At 39.0% G+C, this 14,224-nt stretch overlaps 1 protein-coding gene across 5 annotated transcripts in view; it reads right to left on the bottom strand.

Moving 5' to 3' along the window:
• Positions 1-14,224, bottom strand: part of ADAMTSL3 (ADAMTS like 3) — a 237,862-nt gene that overhangs the window by 103,526 nt on the left and 120,112 nt on the right. For all 5 annotated transcript variants that reach the window (XM_067555726.1, XM_067555728.1, XM_067555724.1 and 2 more), the window contains one exon: positions 8,048-8,284. In XM_067555726.1, the coding sequence (XP_067411827.1) occupies positions 8,048-8,284 (237 nt within the window). The remainder of the gene's footprint in view (positions 1-8,047; positions 8,285-14,224) is intronic.

The raw sequence follows: 14,224 nt of genomic DNA on the forward strand, positions 1-14,224 counted from the left end.
CACCTTTGGTTGCAGACTGCTGTAATAGCTGGACCACTGGTCTGATACAGAATAGCAGTTTCCATGTTCCTATTTTGGATAGACAGAGTGTGGAAAAGGCAGTCAATGGATCTGCCCACAATATGGATCCATCAATCCACAAAACCCCTTATCAGGAGATGGTGATCACAAAGAATGGTAGCTGCTGCTAAAACCCTTCAGCTACCTCCAGGTTGCTTCATCAGTTTCGTTGACCAAAGTACTTTTAACTGGGCTTTGCATAGGGGAAACCAAGCTATGACATCTAATTTCCTAACTTCAGCCTTCCAAAGGTAGAAATTAAAACAGAGCTCCGAAAAATAGCTACATATTTCAAAAGGCAACAAGCATTGGGCGAGATAAAACATTTCCTCGGCAGTCTCTGGCAGAAATCTCTCCTTCAAGCATTGAATAGGCTGAAAAAGAGCCATAATGTTTCTTTCAACAGAGGTAGTTTTAAAAAGAGTATGGCAAATCCCAAAGTGCTTACTCAGGCAAATTTTCTTTGAAATCACTTAGATTTTGCTGGCTTACAGCTGATTAAAATCCTCAGGACTTTGCCAGAGAAAAAGAATTTTAAAAAATCTTCTAAACCACAAAATTGAAAAACAAAAGTTTTATTTTTGAATTTTTGCTCACATGCTCTCTCACACTGCACTGATCTTATTCCATGAATGACAATTACCTACTGTACTTTCTCCTGTCTTATTTGTTTGACAATACAACCACATGACAGACAGATGTTAAGTATTTTGGCATCTATACAACAGACAGTGAATTTTAAATAGGGTCATGGGAATTCCATTTTATGACCATACAAGCAAGATTATAAAATCCATCATGGGAAATTTATGTTGCATCTTACTCTAACATTTCCCATGTATCTTTGCCCTGTTGTAAATTGTAGAGTCTATCATTAAAGCATGTCTCCTCACTTACATTGTAACCCATGCTCAACCTTCTGAATTATGATGGAATCAGCAGATAGCTTATTTCAAAATGGGTGAAAGAAATGTCAAGTAGAGCATGGAGAAAAGGTTCACAAAGCTCCTTCTCCACACTGAAGATCTGCAATTCAGACCTACAAAAAGATAACAGGACTTGCGTACGTTAAGGAAAACATCATCGCTAATAGATCACCTCCACCAATGTTATGCCTAGCTTGGATGGCTCATTAGTTGCCACAGGCATTTTAAAATTTTGGTTTTGTCTTCTCTGGAGATGTAACTCGATGTGAGACACAAGGTTTTCTCTTAATATGCTTGGCTTTCACATATCAGTACCCTTTAGTCGTGCCATATTGCTGTGGGCATGAATACATGACACAGCATAAAATGGCTGCGGCTACCAACAGGCTGTCTATACTAGGGCTCCCACTAATGGAAATGAACTGGTATATAAAAGGAGGCTTCACTGCATGGGGCTGCCCCTTTTAAAGCCTTCCACCCATCGTGTTCCCAGGGGTAAGTCCAGTGTCGCCACATTGGCCTGTTGTCCCCTTTTGCAGCAGTTTGACCTCTCTTTCCCTCCCCTCTGCCCCCAGCCCTAAAGCACTGTTCCTTTCATTGGCCATCCAGACAAATTCTCACCCACATTTAAAAGTGCGGTGCAGTCATTAGCGGCAGTGGGAAATGCTAAGACAATTTCCCCAGAATAAACATGGCCTGTCGTGTGTATGGGGCGAGGGAGGTGGGAGTTGAGGAGTAAAGAAGTGAGGAAAAGAAAGAGTGGTTTGAGGCTTGGGGAATAGGACCATCAGATAAACCAAATTTATGGTGTTTACCATCAAGAAAAATATCAGATGCCCAAATTCCCCTGTCCTCAATAAAGAGGAAAGGAATGTTAAGCAATGAAGGAAACCGAAGAAAAAGAAATGTAATTCCAAATATTCATTGCATAGTAAGGGGGTCCTCAAAAACCTTCCCACATATTTTGCAAACATTTTATATATGAAGGCAAGAAGCTAAAGAATGTGTTCCAATCCAGTAAATCCATTTCATCAAATAAATCAGTGTTTCGAAAACATTCAATTCATATTAAAGAATGTAGTAAAGCACTAGGGGCAGATTTGAGATTACAGGACCACCCACTATTGGAGCAAGTGCCCCTTCCCACACAACACTGTTTCCAGTTCAAAAATGTACAGGAATAAAATCCCATTGAATTTAGGGGGTGTGCCCAATGTGGCTAATCTGTAAGAACGCTGTCAAATGAATACATAAATAAATACTGTATACAGAATCAGATACTCTATCCCCTGCTTTTCTGATTGCGTGTAAATACTTTTACCTTATATTAAGGCAAATTTGACTTAGAGTGATTTGAAGATAACTAAGATTCCAATTCAGCAAGATCCTTAAGCACTCACCTAACTTTAACGACGTGAGTTATGCCATTGAAGGAAATGTCAGTGCCCACATGCTTAAGTACCTTGTTGAATTGGGGCCTACAACCACACCTGTGCAAAGCTGAAAAAAATCTAAAACAAAACAAAACACAACAAACTGAGTACTAGCAGTGTCTTAGATAAAAAAGAGAGTGTGGATAAGAGAAATTAGAGATCAGAAGGAATCCACTACATATTTGACAGCTTTTAGAAAGAGTGGTAAGACGCAAAAGTCCCTGCAGGCCATACTCCAGGATTAGCAACAGTAGTTTGGAAAACCAAGATATCTGACAAAAGGTTACAGTTTCCAGCAAAAGTAGAAAGGTACTAGGCACGAAATATAAATAGGGGGTCTGAAAGACCTTTATAAATGCCTTACTAACACCTGAGAGTGCCTTCACCATAAGCTCGTGATGGTCTACGAATGGTGTCTGATGTGAATCATTATGTATACACACCACAGGGAGCTCACATTGCAGGCACCTTTGGATGTTAGTAAAGTATTTACATACCACACACAGTAATGTATTATTTTATTGCTGTGTGTATAAAAATTCAGGCTGAGAATACAAAGAAACTGCCTGAATTGAGAGGCCCATTCAAAAGATTGTATGCTTTGATCAAAAGATGATATTTGCTCACAGATACAGGCATGTCTACACTGGAGCTGGAGACGTAACTTCCATCTCAGGCAGGCCTACACACACTAACTTTGATTGATCCAGTGCACTAAAATAGCAGTTCAGGAGGAAAGGGAGGAGATGGGGCATAAATGTTCCTGAACCAGTAACTTCTTCCATACCTTGGACAATCCCTTAGTGCAGATAGTTGCATATTAACAAACAAACAAACAAAACTCAAAGGGAAAGTACACAAAAATACCTCAGAGTGGCACTCTGAAGAAGTAACATTCAGAATGAAGGGAGTCAGGTTCAGGTTCACATCAGATGACTAATTCAATCTGATTTTAAAAATTAAGCACAGAAAACAGGTAGGACAGACTTCTAACAGCTTATGATTACCATATGTAAGAGATCAAGGCAAGAAATATTTATACCCTGGGTCAGAGCATGTTTATTATTAATTATTATGGCAAGTCTGAAAGGTATCTACTTGGCACATCTAATAGCAGAACTAATATGGCAGAAGTTGATGGCACTCCACATGACAACTAAATTTATACCATATGCTACAAAATATGGCACAGTAACTGTCTTCTTTTAGACCACAGACTCTGCCTGACACTTGATAAAAAGTTCAGCAGAGAGTTTATATCAGTTTTGACCTGTTTGTGACAGTTTGCAACAAAACTGCTCTGGTTATTCATTAGGACTCCAGTCTTTCAGCAGATGCACATATGTGCTTCCAAAAGCATTGTTCCAGGTCAGGAAGATTATCAATTCCAGATAGTGAAATGAATAAAGAGTCCATTCTGTGTTTGGCAGACAGAATAGGGCTGCATGAGTTAAAAAAACCAAACAAACCACACACAAAAACCAAACTGGAGAGTTGGCCCTGATACAGGAGTAGTTATTGCCCATGTTTCTGACATGCAGATGTTTTTTAACTTCCCTGCCCACAGACTCCCATACCCAGATGGACACTGCAGGAATATATTATAGGGAGAAGTAAGGTAGGAGTTGCGCTGCTGTATTCATGTACAGAGACCAGCTAAATTTCAGAAGTTAAGTGTGAAGATCTTCTTGACAGCAGACCTTTGACTCATTCCTGTTTAACATAAGAGCTCCAGATATTTTCTTTGGTAACAGGAGCAAGGCAGTGGCAAACTAAGACATGATTGAATAGTTTGGCTGCGGTGAGCCTCAAGCAGCCCCCAAAATAACTTAATAGTTTTCCCAAGAAGCTTTTCCTTGCTGCATTCTCCGCAGCTTTTACTCTCGCAGAAGCACCAAACCTCTCTTATCCAGACAGCAGTTTTGTGGTCTCATATTTTTGTCTGATAAGAGGCTTTGTTTAGTTTGAATCCCTCTGTTAAGTGAAGTACAAATAGTGAATAAGAAATTAAGCTGGACAACACTGATTTAATGCTGCAGTAAATATGTACCGTACCAAGGAGAGAGAGTAAGTATACTAGGATCTGGGTTGAATGAGAGAATTAGCGAACCAGATCAACCCTACTAAGTATATGAAAACAGATGGAAGTGAAATCATGCTCATGTTAACATGGCTGAGATATTATTATAAAACTTGCCAACATTCAGAGACACTGAATGGGCAAAAACAGCAACAGTTGGAGAAGAGACTCAGGCAGGCCAATCCCCTCATACTAATGTTTTGGTGCTCCCAGGCACAAAAGCAAAGATCTCCACATCAGCAGTGTCACATGCTTATGTAGATAAGTTACCTGTAAAAACACTTGCCAAGCTGTTTGCAGTCTGTGCCAAGTATATGTCAGGATCGACAGCCTGATCTTATAGCAACAGCTGTGGAGAATCACAACTTGTGCTGTCTCTCTCCTTAACAGCTGTTGACTACGCAACTACATTTTACAGGAAAGATTATATATCAATTTGTTTATTTTTCCTGCTTAAGTAGAGGTATTGAGAAACATTTGTGTCCGCTTCTGAGGAAGTCTCCAAATATTACTTTTTACTAGAGTGACCTGCCATTTCCCGGACACACACACACACAAAATTTCCACTCACAACTTTTACAACAATTGATATTATTACACAATAAATGCAATGTACTATCATTCAATATAATTCAAGATTTAAGAAGTCATTATATCATTAGTCACACTAAAAGAATTCAAGTACCAATGAAGCAAGCAACACAAGTTAACAAGTTCTTTAAACTATTCATTCAATACCTCATTGAAGTATAAATACATTGTGATTTTTATTCTCTAAGGAGCAAAACCCCATACTGGATTGTGCCATCTCTAAAGGATTTCAGCAGCAAGAGCAGGCTAAAGAAGGAATTTTATGTTTGTGCACAAATACCTTTACAATAAGCAGTAACTCAGAGGAAACAGAGAAAAAGTATCTAACAGTTTATCCACTTGGATGAAATTGTGAAGCACTGGACCCACACCTACAAGTCATAGCATAGGACACACCAGCATTCTAAGCACCTGTTTTTTTCCAACAGATGTTACCTGATGCTGAAGAATCTTCATACGTAAATTAGTAGAAACAGCAATGAAAGAAGGCACAATGAAAAAGAGTTCTTGGTTATTATCTTTAACCATGTAATAAGGCTCCCCCTGTCTGCCTCAGGAATTAAGATCACACCACTATTTGGGCTAACTCAGATAAAGAGAAATAGGGCAGTGGCAGATACCACTTTGTTGTTCTGTTAGTAAATGCTGACTCTTTAATGGGACCACTGTAGAAAATTGTTTTTTCTATTTCAGAGGCAGCAGATGTATTATGTGTTGGTGCGACTGGTTTTGGGAGTACAGAATACAAAAAAGTCACATAAAACATACAGTAAGGTCCAGAGCACATACTAGGGTTGCTGTAATCCATGCACCAGACTTTTGCCAAATGTGTCAAATTTTCCCCTATAACAGAACTACTTCGCTCATCAGGCCATGTCATGCATTTCTGAGTCACACACATTTTAGGCATTTAATAGAGCAACAGCCACTTCCAGAGAGAAGGAGTCTAATTGCAATACCATATTCATGCTATATAAAATGTGTTCTGTATATAAAACCAACAGCACAATATTCCTTTGCTAATGGGAAACTGACAAGGCTGGCAAGCCTCAAATATGACCACTCTTTTCTTCTGTATTTTGCTTGCATGGATAATATAATTCATATATATATATATATATATATATATATATATATATATATATATATTATATGCACCTAGTAAAATTACCAAAAAAATCTATTAGCCCAGGCACAACATATACCGATTAACCCTTGTACAATGATTCTCAACACCTGGAATGAATGCTTCTTGGAATAGCTAGTTCTACAGTACACAACAGGAGAAGTTATTCTCAACTTTGTCATAAGTAACCGAGGGGTGTAGGTTCAAGAAATAATTCTGGTTGAGCCCCTAAGAAATATTGTCCACAGTGGCCCAAACAATCCCAAATAAAGCCTCATATAGCTATGCATACAAGACACCCTTTATACATTTATTTCACCCCTTCCATTCATCAGTGGAGCTCACTTGTCTGTGCAGAACCGTCCCCACCCACTTCCAGAAGCCTCTGAGCCTGGGCAGTTTCCAAGTAAGAAGAATGGGATGGACACTGGGCAGGACAGAGGGAGCAGTGGGTGGAACATGTGGGGAACCAGGAAGGTTGTACACCTTCATGAATATCAGCTGGGTAAAACTAAAGCTGAGAGGAGAAGAGATGTTTACATTAAAAAGGAAGTTTTTTAAAGAACTGTGCAAAGCTATGCCATCTATATCATGCATGTCTGTCCCAGAATTGTCAAGGTAGCACACAGTACTGGGGCCTTGCTGGGTGTCCTGGAATAGCAAGACATCTACATAACAACAGCAGTCAGAAATGCTTTGTACATTTTTGGAGGACAGGAGGCTGTGCCTCCTGTTCCAGGCCTAGCCATGGAGATCCATGCATTCATCATCATCAGGCTCCAGTACTGCAATGTGCTAAACCTGGATATGAAAGTAAAGGCCATGAGGCAGTTTCATTTGGTTCAACAAGCCATGGCCTACCCGTCAGCTAATACAGGCCAACTGCAAAATTTCGCTCTGATGCAGTGGGTGCTACACTGGTTCCCAACCCAATAGCAGATTCACTCCAATGTTAGTCTTGCTCCTAATCTACAGAACATTCACTGGGCTAGGCCTTGACTGACAGGGGTTGCCTCTCTCTTCAAAGCACACCACAGCAGCTGTGTTAAGCAGGAATTTGGGATCTGACAGAGGCTCGCATATGGTTATTGGTGCAGTGGGTGATGCTTTCTCAGTGCCAGATCTTCTACTATAGAATTTCTGTCCATAAAAAATCAGAAGTGCCCTGGATCTTACTATACAGATGCATCTCTTTCTGAAAGCTTTCCCGCAAAAACAACACTTGGTGCCCAGGCTGGGAATGCTTCTCTAGAAATAAACAGCAGGAGTAACATACATATTTAGAACCCCCAATCCTGCAGTCACAGACATCAATGGCAAGCCTGTTTTATTGCTTCAATGGGAACAGGAGCAAGGCCTTAATGAAATACAAGGCTAAGGTGAAATACAGTCCTTCAGAACAAGTGTTATTTTATTTAATTTTGTTGTTGCTCAGATGCCATTACGATGGGCATACTAGAGATCAGTAAATAGCTAGTTTTGATAGATAACGCAGATTATAGTTGGCTAGATGACTGAAGATCAAGCTCTGAACTGGGATGTTCTTTCATGTTATTAACCTATTGACTATCGCCATGATAGCTCAGTGCTTATGAACAAAAATAGAAAACAAAACTTTCCACAATGGGTGATATTTAAGAACAATTGCTCGTGTCTGCAGAAATGTTAGTAGCTATGCTCCAAGGTATAAAGATAAACAAGAACAGAACAAAATAATTTTATATGCAAAACCCAAACAAATGTACCTTCCATCATGGCTTAATATTCTCTAATAAAAGAAAAAAGAATGTCTCTCATCAAAGGAAGGTTTAGACAGACAATACTGACATACCTGACATATTCCACTGATACACATATCCAGGGATTCGATATTACAACGAGTACCATCTAGTACTTTGGGGGCAAGCTCCACAATCAATTGTTTCCCCAAAGCTTGACACTTTAAGGCACATGGTGCACTGGGATCATTATATAGAGGAAGCCACTCATAAAAATGTCCTTGGTACTTGACATCATTGTAGGCTGAACACTGTTGTGCTCGGAAGTCACCAACATCTGAAGGGCAGTCCTAAAATCAAACCAAAGGAAATCATTTAAAAAAAGAAATCACCTCTTCTTTGTGATCATGTCATCTGATGAATTATATAGAAACGACCCAAGAATTGGCCTAATCTAACACAGCCCATATTATAGGTCCTAACTCAAGGATAAAACAATTTGTTTTGCTGAATCCACTATTTGCTCTGCAGCTTACAATGTAAAGCATGTTACCATAATAGTAACCTCACTGGGAAAGGTGCATATCCCTGATCATACCAGCTTTTTTACAACAGTTTGTACAGTAAAGAGTTTGTTTTCTAAATTGGGTTCTGTAGTAAAAATTGGCTTTAAAAGAATATATATATATTTTTAATCACTAAGATGAGATCTACAATATATTTAATACTTTATGCTTCCACAGCTCCTTTCATCTCAGGATCTCAAAGTTTTTTACAGTCATTAAAGAAGTTTTATGCAATCCCAGTGAAGTATGGATTGCTAGCCCCATTTTACTGATAGAGAAACAGAAGCACAGAGAAGTGAAGTGGTTTGCCCATTGTCACACAGGGAGCAAGTGGCAGAGTCAGGAGTAGAGCCCAAAACTCCTGATTCCTAGTCCTGTAGTCTTACCACAAGACATGCTTCTTCTCATGGGAAAAGAGTTTAAAAGATAAAACATACCTCAAGTTTGTCATTATTGACTGTGTCATTTATGTTTTATTAGAGAACTCAATTGCTTTGTTCCCCAACCACATACTGCTGAATGATAAAACGTATGGAATTCCTTATTTACAAACATTTAAATAAACAATTGTACATGTAAACAATTAATCCAAACAAAATATTAATATAAAGCTATAGCGGCAGCTGTGAACACATACATAGATTAATATGAAAATAACTTTTGTAAGGATCTGATGAAAGAATTAGCGTGTCAAACAATGTCTCACTAAAGACTTCATTTACAGTATGTCCAGTGTCAAACAGTCCATATGCTAGACTGAATGCATAGTTTTCCAAGAATTCCAACCACACATATATGCCATCTGTGAGAGTGATTCCAACAAACAAAGTTTTATTTTCATTGGACATAAAAATGAAAGACTGTGACATGGAACTTCAAGGAACTTGTTACTAACTGTCAGCTAGCTGCGCCGCACCTGAACAATGCATCAGTGCCATTCAGGTTGATGGATTTAAATCCTCCCTGGAAAATGCTAATGCATTTGCAACTACATTTCACAGCATTGTCTACAACTTGCAGTAGCTGGAAGAGAGAGTTATATGAGAAAGATAAGAGTTCCACTCCGATTATAAGTCCTTCTTAAAGACGTCCTCTTGCTGCCACCTCATCCACATGCAGACAGAAGGATGAGCTGCAGAGAAGCCATTGCATTAGCCTACACTATGTTTCAATACTCTACCTTGTTTTCTTTTAAGTTCTGGTAAGAGGTAGTAATCAAATTATATACTGGATACATGTATAATATTTTATTAAAATAATAATCCTTATATTTTCAGACTGGTATGCAAAGTTTTATCCGCAGATCTTTTGTAAATTAATGGGATCCATGCAAGTAAAACCCAGCCAGTGCTTTAAAACTTCATCCAACACGAACCCTCAATAGTGAAAATAATTCAACATGGTATTAGTACATTGCATTATTATTCTATTTAACGATTTCCCACGAAAAGGAATATACAGAGGCTACCACAAAGAACATCATATATATGCTGCGCCAAATGCTTCTCTCATGTGCAGCAGTGACACTTCAGAAACATTCACAGGCATTTCACTGCTGTAAATGAGATCAGAATTTGACTATCTTGCCTGTAGCCTCTTGTCTTCCATAGAAGAGAAGCTAAAGAGCAGAGAGTAGTCAAGAGACCATAGAGTTTTTATGGGCACTGCAAGGTTAACTTCCATCTCAGTAAATGGAGTTGCAGCTAGGGGATAAGAATAACCTATGGAAGTTAGTTTTTAGTAAAATTACAAGCTACATGTCAGATCACAGAGCAATGACACTCAACCCTGAGCAGCTGCAGAGCCACCTTTCCATCACACAGAAGCACAGACAGCCATACACAAAATAACCAGGAAGTGATGTCATTAGATAGGGTTGTGACATGATGTTGTTACAACTCATCATCACCTGGTGCAATGTCAGGACATAAACATCATAATGTCAGGACATCACCCACTGGTTATTTTGCAGCTGCCACCAGCTTAATACTGCACAACAGCTACTTTCTCCTCCCACTCACTTCTGACTGCTTGAAGGGAGAGATATTTCTCTTTTTTCCCTATTCTCTCTTAGCTACTTAGAGGGACATGAAGGGATCACAGCAGCTTGTTTCTTTGCTCAGCTCCGCCTGCTTCACATTTCAGCTTTATTTAAATGCAGGAACTCAACAAGAGCCTCATGAATTACCCCAAAGAACTACATTTTTGTTATTTACAATTTGTATTATAGCAGGACCTAGAGACTAAACAAGACCAGGGCCCTGTTGTGCTACATGCGCAGTAAAAACATGGATAGAGAGAGCAGAGCTTACAATCTAAATAGAAAAGATAGACAAGAGATGGGAAGAAAGGGATGTAGTGGGTACATGAGTGGATACATGTGGATACATGAGTGCATCAGTGGCATGATTAGTACAACTAAAATAAAGGTTATAGATACAAGCATGTAGATGAGAGTTATATAGATAAAAATATTATTGGACTAAAAATGTATACAAGTCAGCCAAGATGCTCAGAGTGGGATACAATGAGGTTAATGTTGCTTAGTGATTAATATCTGAAAGCTAGGGGGAGGATTTGAATGCACTGTATTTTGAAAAGATGTAAGAATTATCTGTGCATAATGGAAGTTGATAATGGAGTTTGTGTGGGCATATCTCTGTTAGTACATTGTGTTATTTTTGACTAGGAGAGAGTCACTCTGGCAAATACAAGTGACTTTCTGGCACACAAGAACACAAAATGTATGCAGAAATGGCCCAAATAACTTGTTCTATGAATAGGACCCTAAAGAATTATTTTTAACACTTCCATATACTGCACATCATAGTATTAGAATGCAACAGTGTATGTGAAAATGGAAATATAAAACAGAAGTCTTAAAGATTGAAAACCTCACTAGATAACATATAATAAATAGTCTATATAATTTATTTATCTAAAGTATCCATAAAAAGGTTTGACACATACATAAATTTATAAAGAATCAAGTAACTGGCTTCAGAAAGGTAAGCAGGTCAATAATGTAGATTAATAATCCATGCATCTTTTATTGCTAAAACCTCAAACTCATTTTCTGATTGAAATACAGTATCATTAATATTATTCTGGGATCTCCATACTTTGCTTGAGTTTTGTGAACTTACTACTATTTTATTAGAAATCCAGATGAAACCAATTTTCTGGTAAAATGATTCTTGTTTTTTTCATTAAAATCACATACATATTAAGTTGTGCTTCATTTGTACTCCTCAATACAGATTTTAGTGGTATAATGTATCATGTATCAAAATTACATTTGCAGACAATCAGTTTTACACACTATATATGCACTGAATTTCTCAGGTAGTTAACAATATCTACCAATATAAAAAGAAGCTGATATAAAATCCTAATTTTCAAACTAAACTTTTGAAGAAGTATTCTTTTAAAATAATACTATTGGCATAACAATTTCATTTTAAATAAAGCCAGGCTGGATTGCTCAGATCTGGATTAGATGTAGGCTGGTGGGTTGCATTTAAGGTTAAATCAGGATTAGAGTTCAGGTTTTAATTCAGTGGGGCCAAACTTTCATGGACTCTTCTCTTGAAATTTCAGCCCAAATAAGTGGTAATCTCACAACAGCAACTCTTCTCAGGAGTTTTCCATCATCTATGCTGAATGCTCAGGAGAAGAGCAGTCCTTGGGAGATTCTGGCCACACCTGAACTGAAATTGGAAACTAGGCCCCTTCTAGACATGGCTCAGAACCGGAACTGTCAGGGCAGGTTCGGATCTCATAATCAGAATCTGAACTATCACAACATTCAAAGGGATTCAGATTCAAGGTTCCAGTTTTGGGCCACATGTCATTTTAAAATATAAAGTTCAAACACCCATTGATTTCAGTGGGACTAGGATTTCACCCTGAATCTCTAATTATTTTTCAATTTTATAAACAAGAGTGTTAAATTCTCAAAACCAATCTTTTAAATGCATCATCCTCTGAATCATAAGTGTCTGAGGTAGATCTAACTTTGTGGTTGCTTTGACAGCATAGCCCTGTTTATTACATAAAGATGCGGAGAGCCCCGCAAATCTGCAGACATCCATGGACCAGATGCAGATACAAATTTTGTATCCATGCAGGGCTCTAAAGATGTGCACAGATGGGTCTCAATTATTTCTTCCCTTTTTCTATATGCTGTGTATTTTTTTCTGTTGTTGCTTTTGCAAGATGAGTCACAGATTCTATGTTTAATTTATTTTTACTAGTGTGTAGGTAGAGTTACAGTACATAGGATCAAATGAGCACAGGCATTATTTCTTTATATACTGTACACAGTTTATCCAGATAAGGAATGCACCATATGTATTATTTATATAGTGGCTTGTTTATTTTAGTACCTGCATACTTGCTGGCTGAATTTTTGTTTATGACATAGTTTAAACTGATTATGGTATTTCTTTGTACATAGAATTTTCATTTCTGTGTCACGGCTCTTGTGAAGGAGGCACTAATATTAGCCTTTTACTCTTGTAAGGGTGAGTGACTGGGTTTATTTCCAGAATCCAATGTTTGCATGCTTTGGGCTTCACTCTCTAATAGTTTCCACTAGCTTCTCCAAGTAGAAACTTGGGCTCCCAGCCCCAATGGTGGAAAGTCCAGCCCAAGAGGGGGTGTATGGTGTCAAGGCAATTCAAGGCGCTTGCAAACTCTACAGGTGACTAGAGAATTGGGAGCCCTACACCCTAATGCTCCACTAAAGGTACCACCCACAGGGACCTGCTGGAGGAGCTCCGGAGTCCCTGATTGAGCTGAGTGCATTATTTAAGCTTGAAAGAGACACGGGAAGTTTTAACTGTGCAACAAATGGATCCTGGCTTGCTGCTGCTATAGACTTTGCTGTCTGCAACCTGACTCCCAGCCATATCCCGGCTCCTGACTTTGACCCATCCTGGTTCTGCCCTCAGCCTTGTTCTGTCCTTGAATCCTGTGGCCTTGGTGACTGACTGCTCCATTGCCAAACCTAGGCTAAGGTTCTTTGGCTTCCAACTCAGCAGTGATCCTTGACTTTGGCTGATGTTTCCTGTCTGACCCCAGCTCCACCAGCTGGCTCTTGACTTTGGACCTATGCATTCGCTTTTGGTTCCGGAACACCACACTGCCACTAGATCAGAATGCCAAATTCCCAGTCGCTGGTACCGGTCTTCCATAGATCCTGAAAGTCACATGGCACAGCAGAGAAAGCGAGTGTGGTGGGTTGAGTAATGGGTGTGGCTCCCTGGAGATACAGTGACTCAACATATCTACTGTGTAGCTGCCAATATCACGCCTCTGATGGTCACACTTTACTGCTGTCCTCTCCTGAGGCTGGCAGTGGTGCAAACTCCCCCTGCACCTTAGTGGGTATAACTGCACCGCAAGCCTCACTGGTTAAGGGGTACTTGTGTGTAAATAGTTGCCCCTTCCCCAGAACCAGTGGGGTTGAATGAAGTTCACAACAATAAAACATAAATGAGGGTCTTTTAAAATAAACTATATGCTTTTGTCTTAATATTTTAGCTGCCTTCCCTCATCTCTTGAATGGGATTACTTCAGCGTCATATTACTCTGGAAGGTAAACCAGGGGAGGAGTTGGCTGCTTATCATAAAACCAACCTATAATGAGTCACAGTATATTTACACATAGGCTTTTATTCAGAGGGATCACAAAGTGCTTTACTAACTACAAACCAAAGA

The sequence above is a fragment of the Emydura macquarii genome, unplaced genomic scaffold (genome assembly GCF_026122565.2).
Source record: "Emydura macquarii macquarii isolate MOO-44397 ecotype Brisbane River unplaced genomic scaffold, CSIRO-AGI_Emac_v2 contig_1644, whole genome shotgun sequence".
NCBI lineage: Eukaryota > Metazoa > Chordata > Testudines > Chelidae > Emydura > Emydura macquarii.